The 12,500-nt window shown below is 40.1% G+C and overlaps 1 protein-coding gene across 1 annotated transcript in view; it reads right to left on the bottom strand.

Moving 5' to 3' along the window:
* GPR153 (G protein-coupled receptor 153) overlaps window positions 1–12,500 on the bottom strand; it is a 64,094-nt gene that overhangs the window by 26,315 nt on the left and 25,279 nt on the right. Inside the window, exons 2-3 of the mRNA XM_066607326.1 lie at window positions 5,133–5,638; window positions 508–937 (exon numbers count right to left, since the gene is read on the bottom strand). Of these exons, the coding sequence (XP_066463423.1) occupies window positions 508–937; window positions 5,133–5,509 (807 nt within the window). The 5' untranslated portion in view covers window positions 5,510–5,638. The remainder of the gene's footprint in view (window positions 1–507; window positions 938–5,132; window positions 5,639–12,500) is intronic.

Below are 12,500 nucleotides of genomic sequence, written 5' to 3' on the forward strand. Positions count from 1 at the left end.
CTTGGGCTTCTTTTTTATTATACATACCATGTGTATCCGGAGAAGGTTATGAAATCTATAAACTTGTCCACTTCCATCATATTGTTCAAAATTCTGTTTGATTAAAGCTTTTAAGTTTGGTTAAAGCTTGTGTACCTACAGACAGGACTGAAGTCCACAATGGAGGCTATATAGTCTATGGATCCTACAAGGATTGTCACATCTTTGTGAGGCCCTAGATACCCACTTTCATATATGGTAGATATATCCTCCTGTATTAGCAAGTTGGAACCAGACTGACTATAATGGCCTAGACAGTCTAGATCTTGGACTTCAACCTTTCTTCTAGATACTTGTCTTATGTATGATAGCAATTAAACAACACAGGTTAATGCTAATATCCATACATGGCAACATGACTTCAATGTTGAGATTTTCTGTGCCAACATAAAAATTAAATATTAGCATCAAACACTACAGCTAGGCATTGTCAACTGGTAGAAGAGATAGACCATAGACTGCACTTACCAATATAGGGAACCCCATTAGAAAGTCGTATATAAATACAATCCCAGATATCAAATACGTTATCTGCAGTGATGTTTTAATGGGCTCCGATCCATCAATTGATGACCTTCGTTTCCCATGAGCATCCTCAACAACGATAGTGGGCACGTTAAATTTATTTTTGTCAATATTATGCCCAGTTTGTATAGAAAATGTCTGAAAAAGAGAAATTCCAATGCAGACAACCCCTACTACCAGGCTGCCGCTAATTAATAAGAGAAAACACAGTCCAAAGCCCAGTCCAATTTCTGTAACAATAAAGCGGCAGTCCCCGGCATAGAACCTCTGAGTGGGATTGTGCCATCCAACGGCGGGTAAGGTGGAAAGAATGAACGATACCATCCATATTCCCATCACTGTGTGCACTGCTTGCTTCTTTGTGTTGCTTAGCCTAAGGATAATAAAGGCAAAATTACTATTAAACAGTATATATGTCTCTTAGCTACAATGACTGGATTGAAGGATATGTTCATGTTGTAGTTCACATATCGAAATAATTGACATACAAATTAAGTCACTCTGAAACTACCTTATATTATTTATCTTGTACTGATCCTCAGTTAGAGCCTGTATTACACACCAGAGCTGTATTCACTATTCTGCTGGGTTCAGAATTGTAATCTCCTAGCATTCCTTGCTTGTTCAGTGTCTGCACGATACTTGTACTGGTTCTGATGATTTGCATTCTGGAAAATAGGCACTGTACAGAAATGCGATTTAGGAAAACTAACTTTCCCCTGTATTATAGAAGTCCTGTATTATAGAAGTCCAGGCCCTTTAATATGGAACCACTGGTGTAACTATAGGGGATGCGGTTGCACCTGGGCCCAGGAGCCTTAGGGGGCTCATAAGGCCTCTCTTCCCCATATAGGGTGCCCAGTACTATGAATAAAGCATTATAGTTGGGGGTCCCTGTTACAGGTTTAGCATTGGGGCCCGGGAGCTTCAAGTTACGCCTCTGCATGGAATGATTATCGTTCAGTTAATGAATCATGTGAAACTCAATGATAATCACTCAGTGTAAACAATGATTGCATGGCAAATGATAGTACGTTCAGTGCTTATTTTACGCAGGCATACAAAGTTGCTGATAATTGGCCAGTGTAAACAGGCAGTCATTCATCTGTGAATGACTGCCTGTTTACTCTCAATGGAGGTGGAAGAGATCTCCGGTGTGCTCCCGCATCTATTTAGTGAGCAATTATCTTTCTGGAGTGAAAGCTCAGAAGCGATAATCTTTGGGATGACTGTTGGGTGCTTAAGTGCTCGATAGTCGTCCCGTAGAAAAGAACCCTAAGCTGTTAAAGCCCATTTAGACCCAACGATTCTCGCTCAAAATTCACTGAGCGATAACTGCTGTGTCTAAATGCACGGACATTGTGCAGTTTTCGTGCATGAGTTGTTCATCGCTCAATTCTAATTTTCTTGAATTGAGCGATGAGCTCTTATCAGCGGTGCAGGTGGTTATCACAGTTGGCAGCGCTGCTAAGATTATTTCAGCTCGTGTCCCGCTGGTAGTTCACAGTGGGACGTCGGCTGTAATCACAGAGAACAATTCAGCTGTTTGTTTATGCAGAACAGCTGTATTGTTTGATGAGCGATAGTGGCGGTGTCCCGCTCCACCTGCAGAGCTCTTAAGTAGCTATTTAGCTAATATAGACTATGCAAAGATGATCGCTCAAAACTATCACTAAAATTATCGTTTGAGCGACTTTTAAGCAATCATCTGTCAGTGTAAATGGAGGTGTGCCTGTCATCAAGCTTGTTGACAGTTTCCAGAAACCATGAGAACTGTAAATGCATGCATGTATCACACTAAGATTTTCATAATTTCCACTAATGGGTTCCATAGGTATGTTGAACCATCAAGTGGCATGTATAGCTTGTAGTATATGAGTTCATTCACATGGGGTGGTTAAAAACTGCAATTTCACCACACTGTAGCCTTAGAGTATATCTGGGCTCCTCGGATACACAGGCAATAAAAGAGCCCTTGCTCCTCCTATTAATTCTCTGCAGCAGATGACTTACTCCATCTTCGCAGTTCTGTTCATGTTTTACCTTCCTTGATAGAGTCCTATATAATTCCATACATGCCCAATATATTTCCCCTGTACTTTCAAGGAGAAAATATATTCAGGCATCCAGCCATGAATTTATTGTGGATCTGAAGGTCAAAGAAGGAATTAAAGCTTTCTAGGTCACCAGAGCTCATACATAAACATGGAAATCGACTACAAATGGGAATTTGTGATAGCAACTATTAATAAAATGACTATAACATCCCTTAATATCTTACTTGTTGCAAGCCACAATTCCCCTGGGACAATCGATAGTGAAATTGTATATGTTTGCTGCGACTAGAATTTCCACATTACATGGAGATAAGGCAGGAATATAATACTGTCTTTCCATTAACAAACATAAACTGAGACGCTGATCACATGTAATTACTACTAAGTGCCATAATGACAACGGCAGCGCAGCGGCCCGATCAATAAATATTTATCACTGCACGGCCCATATTGATTAATGGGGTAAATTTGCCATTATCGCTCACATTATGGGCCAAAATTTTGTATAAAATGGAAGTAGCATTAAAAGGGATTGATTTGTTCTTAATTATAAGGTTTTTATGCTGTTTTATTATAAACAATGTATTTTATGAGCACAGAGTCCACTTTTCTTAACAATCACAGTACAAATGTAGACTTAAAGGGCTCATTCACACAGGTGTAGGCAATATCCTTAAACAGCGTGTGCGGTTTTGATGCGTATGTACAGTTATTTAAGTGCATCCATAGTCATGTGCTTTTCACATAAGCGGAAAAAAAAATGCAGGAAGGCCCAAAGGCCCAATTGATGTCACTTTTTTTTGCCAATGTCTTAGGGTGCCTACCCACTAGCGAAATTTTTTTTTCTGCGATGCGAGAGCAATGATTATGAAACCAATGATTTTCAATGGTTTCATACTTCTTTGCGTTGTTTCACTGCAACCTCATAGCGCAGAGAAAAAATCTGCAATATCGCTCAGTGTTCTCAAGAGGGCCAGAAGCGCTAGCCCCATTGAAAACATAGGGAGTACAGCACAGAATTCTGCCACAGCTGTGGCAGGGGCTTCCCTCATCCCCGCGGGGACCGCAGGTCACAGCTGTGGCAGAAGTCTAGGATGCTATCCCATTACTTTCAATGGGGTCGGCGCTGCTGCGGCCCCATTGAAAGCAGTGGGTTGCAGGCAACCCCCAAAGCGATGATTTTCAGGGAAGGGCTTGAAATATAAGCCCTTTCCTGAAAATCATCCCTAGCTGGTGAAAAAAATTATATACTCACCTCTCCGACGCTCAGGTGTGTCCTCCAGCTGGTTCCCCGACACTGCTGTGAAGCTCCTTCAGCAGGCAGTGATATAAAAATCCCCGCCTCCTCAAAGGGCTGTGCTGATAGGCTGAGAGCTCAGCCAATCACAGGCAGCGCACAGCCATTCATTGAAAAAAAATCACTAGTGGGTTGGCACCCTTATGGCAACATGTGTAAAAAAATGCAGTGAATACGCATGTAGCATCCATTTTCATTACGGTTTTTAAACTATTGTAGGCTTCCATGGATGATTTTGTTCCATAAATACAGACCAAAATTCTGTGATTTTTTTTTTTTGTACACAACATCGATCCGCATAAAAAAGCATGTCTAAACATACCAATTGATATTAGTGGGTTCGTATTCAGTCACTAAAAAATACGGTCTAAATATGGGTAGAAAATACACCTGTGTGAATGAGCCCTAATATAGAGAACAGTTGTCCTTCATCTTAGCAAGACAGAGAGTCTAGTTGTTTGGTGGCATCTACCCTACCCCATACTGTTGGGTGGGGTTGAGGATTCATTGTTGTACATGATGAAGTTGCCATGCAGAGGAAGTGAGTGGATCAGAGGAGATCACACAGTGTGGAAGTTATGAGGGAACATTAAAAGTTAAACATTGCCATCAGTTTTACTGGTGTCACAAGGGTGGCCTGTCGGCCCCTCTGGCTAAGGGGCCTGGTCGTAACTGTGACCCCTGTGACCTCTATAGCTATGCCACTGCCTCACAGCAATGGTAGTTTATACCCCCTAGGTGAAATCTATAGATTAGCAGTTTATTCATTTGATTTAGCGGCATTATAAAATATCTAGGAAAGTATGTGAATATTTGACTCCCTCAACAATATCTTGCACGCTATAGTCGAATAGATGAAACTAGAGCGCACCAATAGATGCTTGAGATCTCACACTTGTTGCACTAGCACTGTAGCTAAATACTGTACTCCGGCCAATGCACCTCATTGACACCAAGCACTCAGGGTTGAAAGAGTAAGACAACTTCCTGTTCTCTACGTTTTGTTTGATTTTGGTTATATAACTATGGATCCTCTGCATGATGACGAAGACATTTTTTCTAGATGAAATGATAAGGGTTATCTTATTGCTCTGACATTTTCAACATGATTGACTTATAACACGTCTGTGTTTTTAGGTTGATAGTGACTAATTCTCAACTATACTGCTTAATAGGACAACATCATGGAGAATCCCTAGATTCCAGAGACCTACCTGTAGTTTACTGGCCAGCGTACCATCCACATACGATGATAAGATAAAGACGTGACAGAAAAGCAGGTGACAAGGCTTAAGGTGTAGAATGTAGAGACAAACACTTTGCAGACCCCTTCGTTCCACTCATAGTCCGAGTGCTGTTTTCTTAGCTGGACCACTGAGTACATGGTGATGGGTATGGCCATATTAAGAATATGAGTTCCGGCCAACGTGCAGATTAAAAATTCCAAAGGCTTCCATTTCTTCTGTTTGGCACTTATACTGAGAATCCCCCAGGCGTTAGCTAAAAGTGAAATCCCTGAACATATAAGCCAGGCTACCGCGTTGTTGTGCAGTCTCTGCTCATCATTCATGGTGGAGGGTGAAGGCACCATTAGGAGAAGACAGTAGTGGATCAGATATGGAGACCAGCAATAATGTTAAATGCATCTTCTGACACAAGTTTTTAGGCTAGTGGTAATGTGTTCTGGAAAATAACAATGTATCCATTCTGGCTGGGCAACCTGTAAGATAGAAATATATGGAAGGTTTATTATTATTAACAATCAAGTAGTGCAGGTATCATTGCTGTATTTGGTTTAATTCTAATCATGTGCGGAAGAACATTTTTTTAACCTTTGATTACAGTAACCAAGTAAGTACTCAAATCCATGGGCGGTGTTTTGCAGCTTACTACGTGTGCGTTGCACAGCCGCATGATATGCAGTGAAAGGAGTCAATGAAAGTCAATGGACTTTTATTGATCCATGCACATGTGTGTGTAGACACTGCGTGTCGATACACATGAGGAAATGATTGCAGCATGCTTTTTCTCTCTGCGTATCATGCAGCGTGAGCCCTATACATTTGTATAGGCAATGTCTGAAACACTGCCCATACGAAATGCATTGCGAATGGGTGACGATTTCATACACAACCCCGCTATGAAAGAGAGTGAGGAATTAAAAAAAAAGAGTCACACTGCACATGACCGTATGTATGTGATACATGGGCATGCACAGCAACCTTGCAGCAATATGCCGTCTCTGCCAACTCTCTGTCAGCTAACATGCTATTTACAAATACCGGTAAATACCCGCATTGCTTTACTGGTATGGCAATGGACATGTCACCTTAGACTTAAGCCTAATGCACAAATCTGTAATATGGATCTGTATTGTACAGTTCCATAATATTCGGCCCATAGACTGTTACGCTATGAGGCTATTCTGTACCTCTGTCTGCCTATGTACAAGAATATAACTACTATAATACTGCCTCCTATGTACAAGAATATAACTACTATAATACTGCTCCCTATGTACAAGAATAACTACTATAATACTGCTCCTATGTACAAGAATATAACTACTATAATACTGTCCCCTATGTACAAGAATATAACTACTATAATACTGCCCCCATGCACAAGAATATAACTACTATAATACTGCCCCCTATGTACAAGAATATAACTACTATAATACTGCCTCCTATGTACAAGAATATAACTACTATAATACTACCCCCCATGTACAAGAATATAACTACTATAATATTGTCCCCTATGTACAAGAATATAACTACTATAATACTGCCCTCTATGTACAAGAATATAACTACTATAATACTGTCCCCTATGTACAAGAATATAACTACTATAATACTGCCTCCTATGTACAAGAATATAACTACTATAATACTGTCCCCTACATACAAGAAAATAGCAACTATAATACTGCCCCCTATGTACAAGAATATAACTACTATAATACTGTCCCCATATGTACAAGAATATAACTACTATAATACTGCCTCCTATGTACAAGAATATAACTACTATAATACTGTCCCCTACATACAAGAAAATAACAACTATAATACTGCTCCCTATATACAAGAATATAACTACTATAATACTGCCCCTATGTACAAGAATATAACTATAATAATACTGCCTCCTATGTACAAGAATATAACTACTATAATACTGCCCCCTATGTACAAGAATATAACTACTATAATACTGCCCCCTATGTACAAGAATATAACTGCTATAATACTGCCTCCTATGTACAAGAATATAACTACTATAATACTGCCTCCTATGTACAAGAATATAACTACTATAATACTGTCCCCTATGTACAAGAATATAACTACTATAATACTGCCCTCTATGTACAAGAATATAACTACTATAATACTGCCCCTATATACAAGAATATAACTACTATAATATTGCCCCCCATGTACAAGAATATAACTACTATAATACTGCCTCCTATGTACAAGAATATAACTACTGTAATACTGCCCCTATGTACAAGAATATAACTACTATAATACTGCCCCTATGTACAAGAATATAACTACTATAATACTGCCCCTATGTACAAGAATATAACTACTATAATACTGTCTCCTATGTACAAGAATATAACTACTATAATACTGCTCCTAAGTACAAGAATATAACCACATGAGGAAATGATTGCAGCATGCTTTTTCTCTCTGCGTATCATGCAGCGTGAGCCCTATACATTTGTATAGGCAATGTCTGAAACACTGCCCATACGAAATGCATTGCGAATGGGTGACGATTTCATACACAACCCCGCTATGAAAGAGAGTGAGGAATTAAAAAAAAAGAGTCACACTGCACATGACCGTATGTATGTGATACATGGGCATGCACAGCAACCTTGCAGCAATATGCCGTCTCTGCCAACTCTCTGTCAGCTAACATGCTATTTACAAATACCGGTAAATACCCGCATTGCTTTACTGGTATGGCAATGGACATGTCACCTTAGACTTAAGCCTAATGCACAAATCTGTAATATGGATCTGTATTGTACAGTTCCATAATATTCGGCCCATAGACTGTTACGCTATGAGGCTATTCTGTACCTCTGTCTGCCTATGTACAAGAATATAACTACTATAATACTGCCTCCTATGTACAAGAATATAACTACTATAATACTGCTCCCTATGTACAAGAATAACTACTATAATACTGCTCCTATGTACAAGAATATAACTACTATAATACTATCCCCTATGTACAAGAATATAACTACTATAATACTGCCCCCATGCACAAGAATATAACTACTATAATACTGCCCCCTATGTACAAGAATATAACTACTATAATACTGCCTCCTATGTACAAGAATATAACTACTATAATACTACCCCCCATGTACAAGAATATAACTACTATAATATTGTCCCCTATGTACAAGAATATAACTACTATAATACTGCCCTCTATGTACAAGAATATAACTACTATAATACTGTCCCCTATGTACAAGAATATAACTACTATAATACTGCCTCCTATGTACAAGAATATAACTACTATAATACTGTCCCCTACATACAAGAAAATAGCAACTATAATACTGCCCCCTATGTACAAGAATATAACTACTATAATACTGTCCCCATATGTACAAGAATATAACTACTATAATACTGCCTCCTATGTACAAGAATATAACTACTATAATACTGTCCCCTACATACAAGAAAATAACAACTATAATACTGCTCCCTATATACAAGAATATAACTACTATAATACTGCCCCTATGTACAAGAATATAACTATAATAATACTGCCTCCTATGTACAAGAATATAACTACTATAATACTGCCCCCTATGTACAAGAATATAACTACTATAATACTGCCCCCTATGTACAAGAATATAACTGCTATAATACTGCCTCCTATGTACAAGAATATAACTACTATAATACTGCCTCCTATGTACAAGAATATAACTACTATAATACTGCCCTCTATGTACAAGAATATAACTACTATAATACTGCCCCTATATACAAGAATATAACTACTATAATATTGCCCCCCATGTACAAGAATATAACTACTATAATACTGCCTCCTATGTACAAGAATATAACTACTGTAATACTGCCCCTATGTACAAGAATATAACTACTATAATACTGCCCCTATGTACAAGAATATAACTACTATAATACTGCCCCTATGTACAAGAATATAACTACTATAATACTGCCCCCTATGTACAAGAATATAACTACTATAATACTGTCTCCTATGTACAAGAATATAACTACTATAATACTGCTCCTAAGTGCAAGAATATAACTACTATAATTCTGCCGCCTGTGGACTAGAATATAACTGCTATAATACTGCTCCTATGTACAAGAATATAACTACTATAATACTGCCCCTATGTACAAGAATATAACTACTATAATACTGCCCCCTATGTACAAGAATATAACTACTATAATACTGTCTCCTATGTACAAGAATATAACTACTATAATACTGCTCCTAAGTGCAAGAATATAACTACTATAATTCTGCCGCCTGTGGACTAGAATACAGTATAACTATTATAATACTGCCTCTATGTGCTATAAGAGTGACTTTTCTTACTTGTAAATATATATATACTATATAGTTAAAATATTTTTATCCTATTGCTCCTAAAGTTAAAGGGGTATCTCCATCTTGGTCTAACATGACCATGATAGAAACACTGCTCTATAACAGGTGGCTTTGTAGCTGGAATGATGGAAACAGATGAGCAGCTGGGCTAGACTGTTTCCATAACTCCAATAGAAGTCAACTGGAGTTGTGGAAACACTGCATAATCCAGTGAGCTACGTTGTTTCTGTAATTTAGGAGTTAAGGAAACAGCGCAGGGAGCTGTAATATGCTTTTGTGTTACTCCCATGCATACTTCTCCTGCAGTTGCGAAATCTGCTCATCTGTTTCTGGAATCCCGACGAACCTCCAGGCAAGCCTGGGATATTGGGGACCAAAGATAGGACCTGCACCTATCTGGAACCTACACCTATCTGACATTAAAAGCATATCCTGTGCATATGCTCTTAAGGTCCATTTACATGCAAAGATGATTTCTCAAAATTCATTAGAAACTGACAGTTTTGATCAATCATTTTGCATTAGCTACTAATTTGCATGTATTTAGAGAACAGCGGGTTGTCTGTTCTCTAAATAGATCACTTTTGTTCTGCCTTGGGCTGCTGGCTGCATATAACACAGCATGCAGTCCATCTTATCAGGAATGACAGATTTCGTGCTGACCTGAAGTCAGCGATGGACGAAGAGTGCACGGTAAGTGCACAATGGGCACACATTTACACGCAACGGCTATCGCTCAACTGCCGTCATTTGGACAAATTTTGAGCAATAATCATTGCGTGTAAATCAGCCTTCAGAGTCTGAGATTGGAATATCCTTTAAGGGCCTTTTAACATGGAATGAACATCATTTGAAAAATCGTTAAAGTGAGCAAAAATGAACAATATAATTATTCAGTGTGAACATGGCGAAAGACCGAACGATAAACAACAATGCGTTCGCTCATCGTTCCTCTTTCATTTTCCGCAGGCATACAAATTATCGCTTGAATTCCTTTCCGTCTAAACCCGTGATGGCGAACCTATGACATGCGTGTCAGCACTGACACGCGTAGCCAGAGTCGCTGACACACGGCCCCTGTTGGCCGTTCATCCCATTGGTGAATACTAGCAGGGGCCACGGCTCCCCTGCTGGTATTCATTAACCAGCGCTACTACAGGTAGCAGCGCTGATTCCGGCGCACGCTGTGATGTCAGCGTGCAGTCGGGATCCTCCTCCCCCGACGTCTCCTACCACTTGGTTCCGCGAGAGCGTCCGGGGAGGAGAAGTCCGGCAGCACACCGTCAGCGTGCACCAGAGATCATCTCTGCTAGCGGAGCGGAGGAGCAGAGCTTTCAGGACATAGATGGGGTGAGTACGTGTGTCAAGGAGGGCACTGTTGCTGCTGGGGGGGGTCCGCTGTCGCTGCTGGGGAGGGGCGCTGTTGCTGCTGAGGGGGCGCTGCTGTGGGGCTGCTGTCGCTGCTGTGGGGCCACTGTGGGGGGCCGCTGTCGCTGCTGGGGGGCCGCTGTCGCTGCTGGGGGGCGCTGTCACTGCTGGGGGCTGCTGTGGGGGGTGCTGTAGGGGGCCGCTGTCACTGCTGGGGGCTCATTATTACTGAGATAAGTGAGGGGGAGGCTGGGAGAGGCGAGGGCCTGTACTATGGGTATTTTAGGTTTACTAAATACGTTACAATTATACATTTTTGTTATTTAAACTATAAATATCGCGAATTTATGGTTTTTTTCTCGAAGTGACACACCACCCGAGTTATGCTCGGTTTTTTGGCGACTTTTGGCACACCGATCTCAAAAGGTTGCCCATCACTGGTCTAAACAGACATCACCCAGTCGTTCGCAGGCTGGAGGAGACGAGTGATTGTTTGTCAGCACGCAGGTTTGTGCGCCAGAAAATGCTCTGTGATTGGCAGCCGGTAGAACAAAAGCGGGTTTTTAACATACCCAGAAAGGGCTCTACTATAGGCTGCTAAAGCATTGAATGATCGGAAGTTTGGATCTGGGCAGGTAGAAGAATGCTGCTGACCGAAGTGTCAAACCCAGGAAGGACGGTGGTGATGTAAAACACATGTCTATCATCCAGCTCCATCCTATCTGCATGTAACAGCCGCCGTCCTCGGGGATGCACTTCTCTCCCAGGACACAGAGTTTCACTTGAAGGAAAGTGCTATTTCTTATCATAAGTGCTCTACACATTTCCTTCAGCTTCTCAGTCCGCACTGTCGCTGTGTGTCTGTAATGTCTTTTGGTCTCAAAGCCTGAAGGCTTCAACATCAGTCTGAACACCTATTTCTCAAAGTACAGAGTGTAATAAAACGATGATTCACCAAAGTGTGGTTGTCATAATGCAACAGATAAAAATAACCGGAGGACTGTGATACTTCTGTCAAGTGACCTTTACATCTTCATGATCACATTCTGCCATCACACTAATCTTCATGCATGCAGAATCATTTAAACACCTTTTTAAATGGAAGAAATACTCAGTAATCCACTATCTTCTAGTTTTTAGAAGGACATACATCATCATAATTCATTTTCAAGCACTACAGATCTGTGAAGTCCAATCTAAAATGTGAGCTAATGACCAAAATATCAACTTGCACCCCAGCCTTTCCACTCTTAGTGCTCTTTCACACAAATGTGCGATCACACAAATAAGCGCATAATACGCAGTGAATGGAGCAGCTTTGTTTTTGTTACATGATTTTTGGTCACGTAAAAAAAGCAAAAAAATATGTCCTTTCTCATGTTACACAGTGAAATCGCCCACTGGAATCAATGGGCATGCGTAAATATAGCCTAAGGAGCAATGCTACAATAGTTCTGCAGTTCTACATTTTATTACTTTGAGATTATCAAAATAATATATTATTATTACAGTGGTAGCTCCGGTTACTAGTGCCTCAGCTTGCAAGTTTT

The sequence above is a fragment of the Eleutherodactylus coqui genome, chromosome 6 (genome assembly GCF_035609145.1).
Source record: "Eleutherodactylus coqui strain aEleCoq1 chromosome 6, aEleCoq1.hap1, whole genome shotgun sequence".
NCBI classification, from domain to species: Eukaryota; Metazoa; Chordata; class Amphibia; order Anura; family Eleutherodactylidae; genus Eleutherodactylus; species Eleutherodactylus coqui.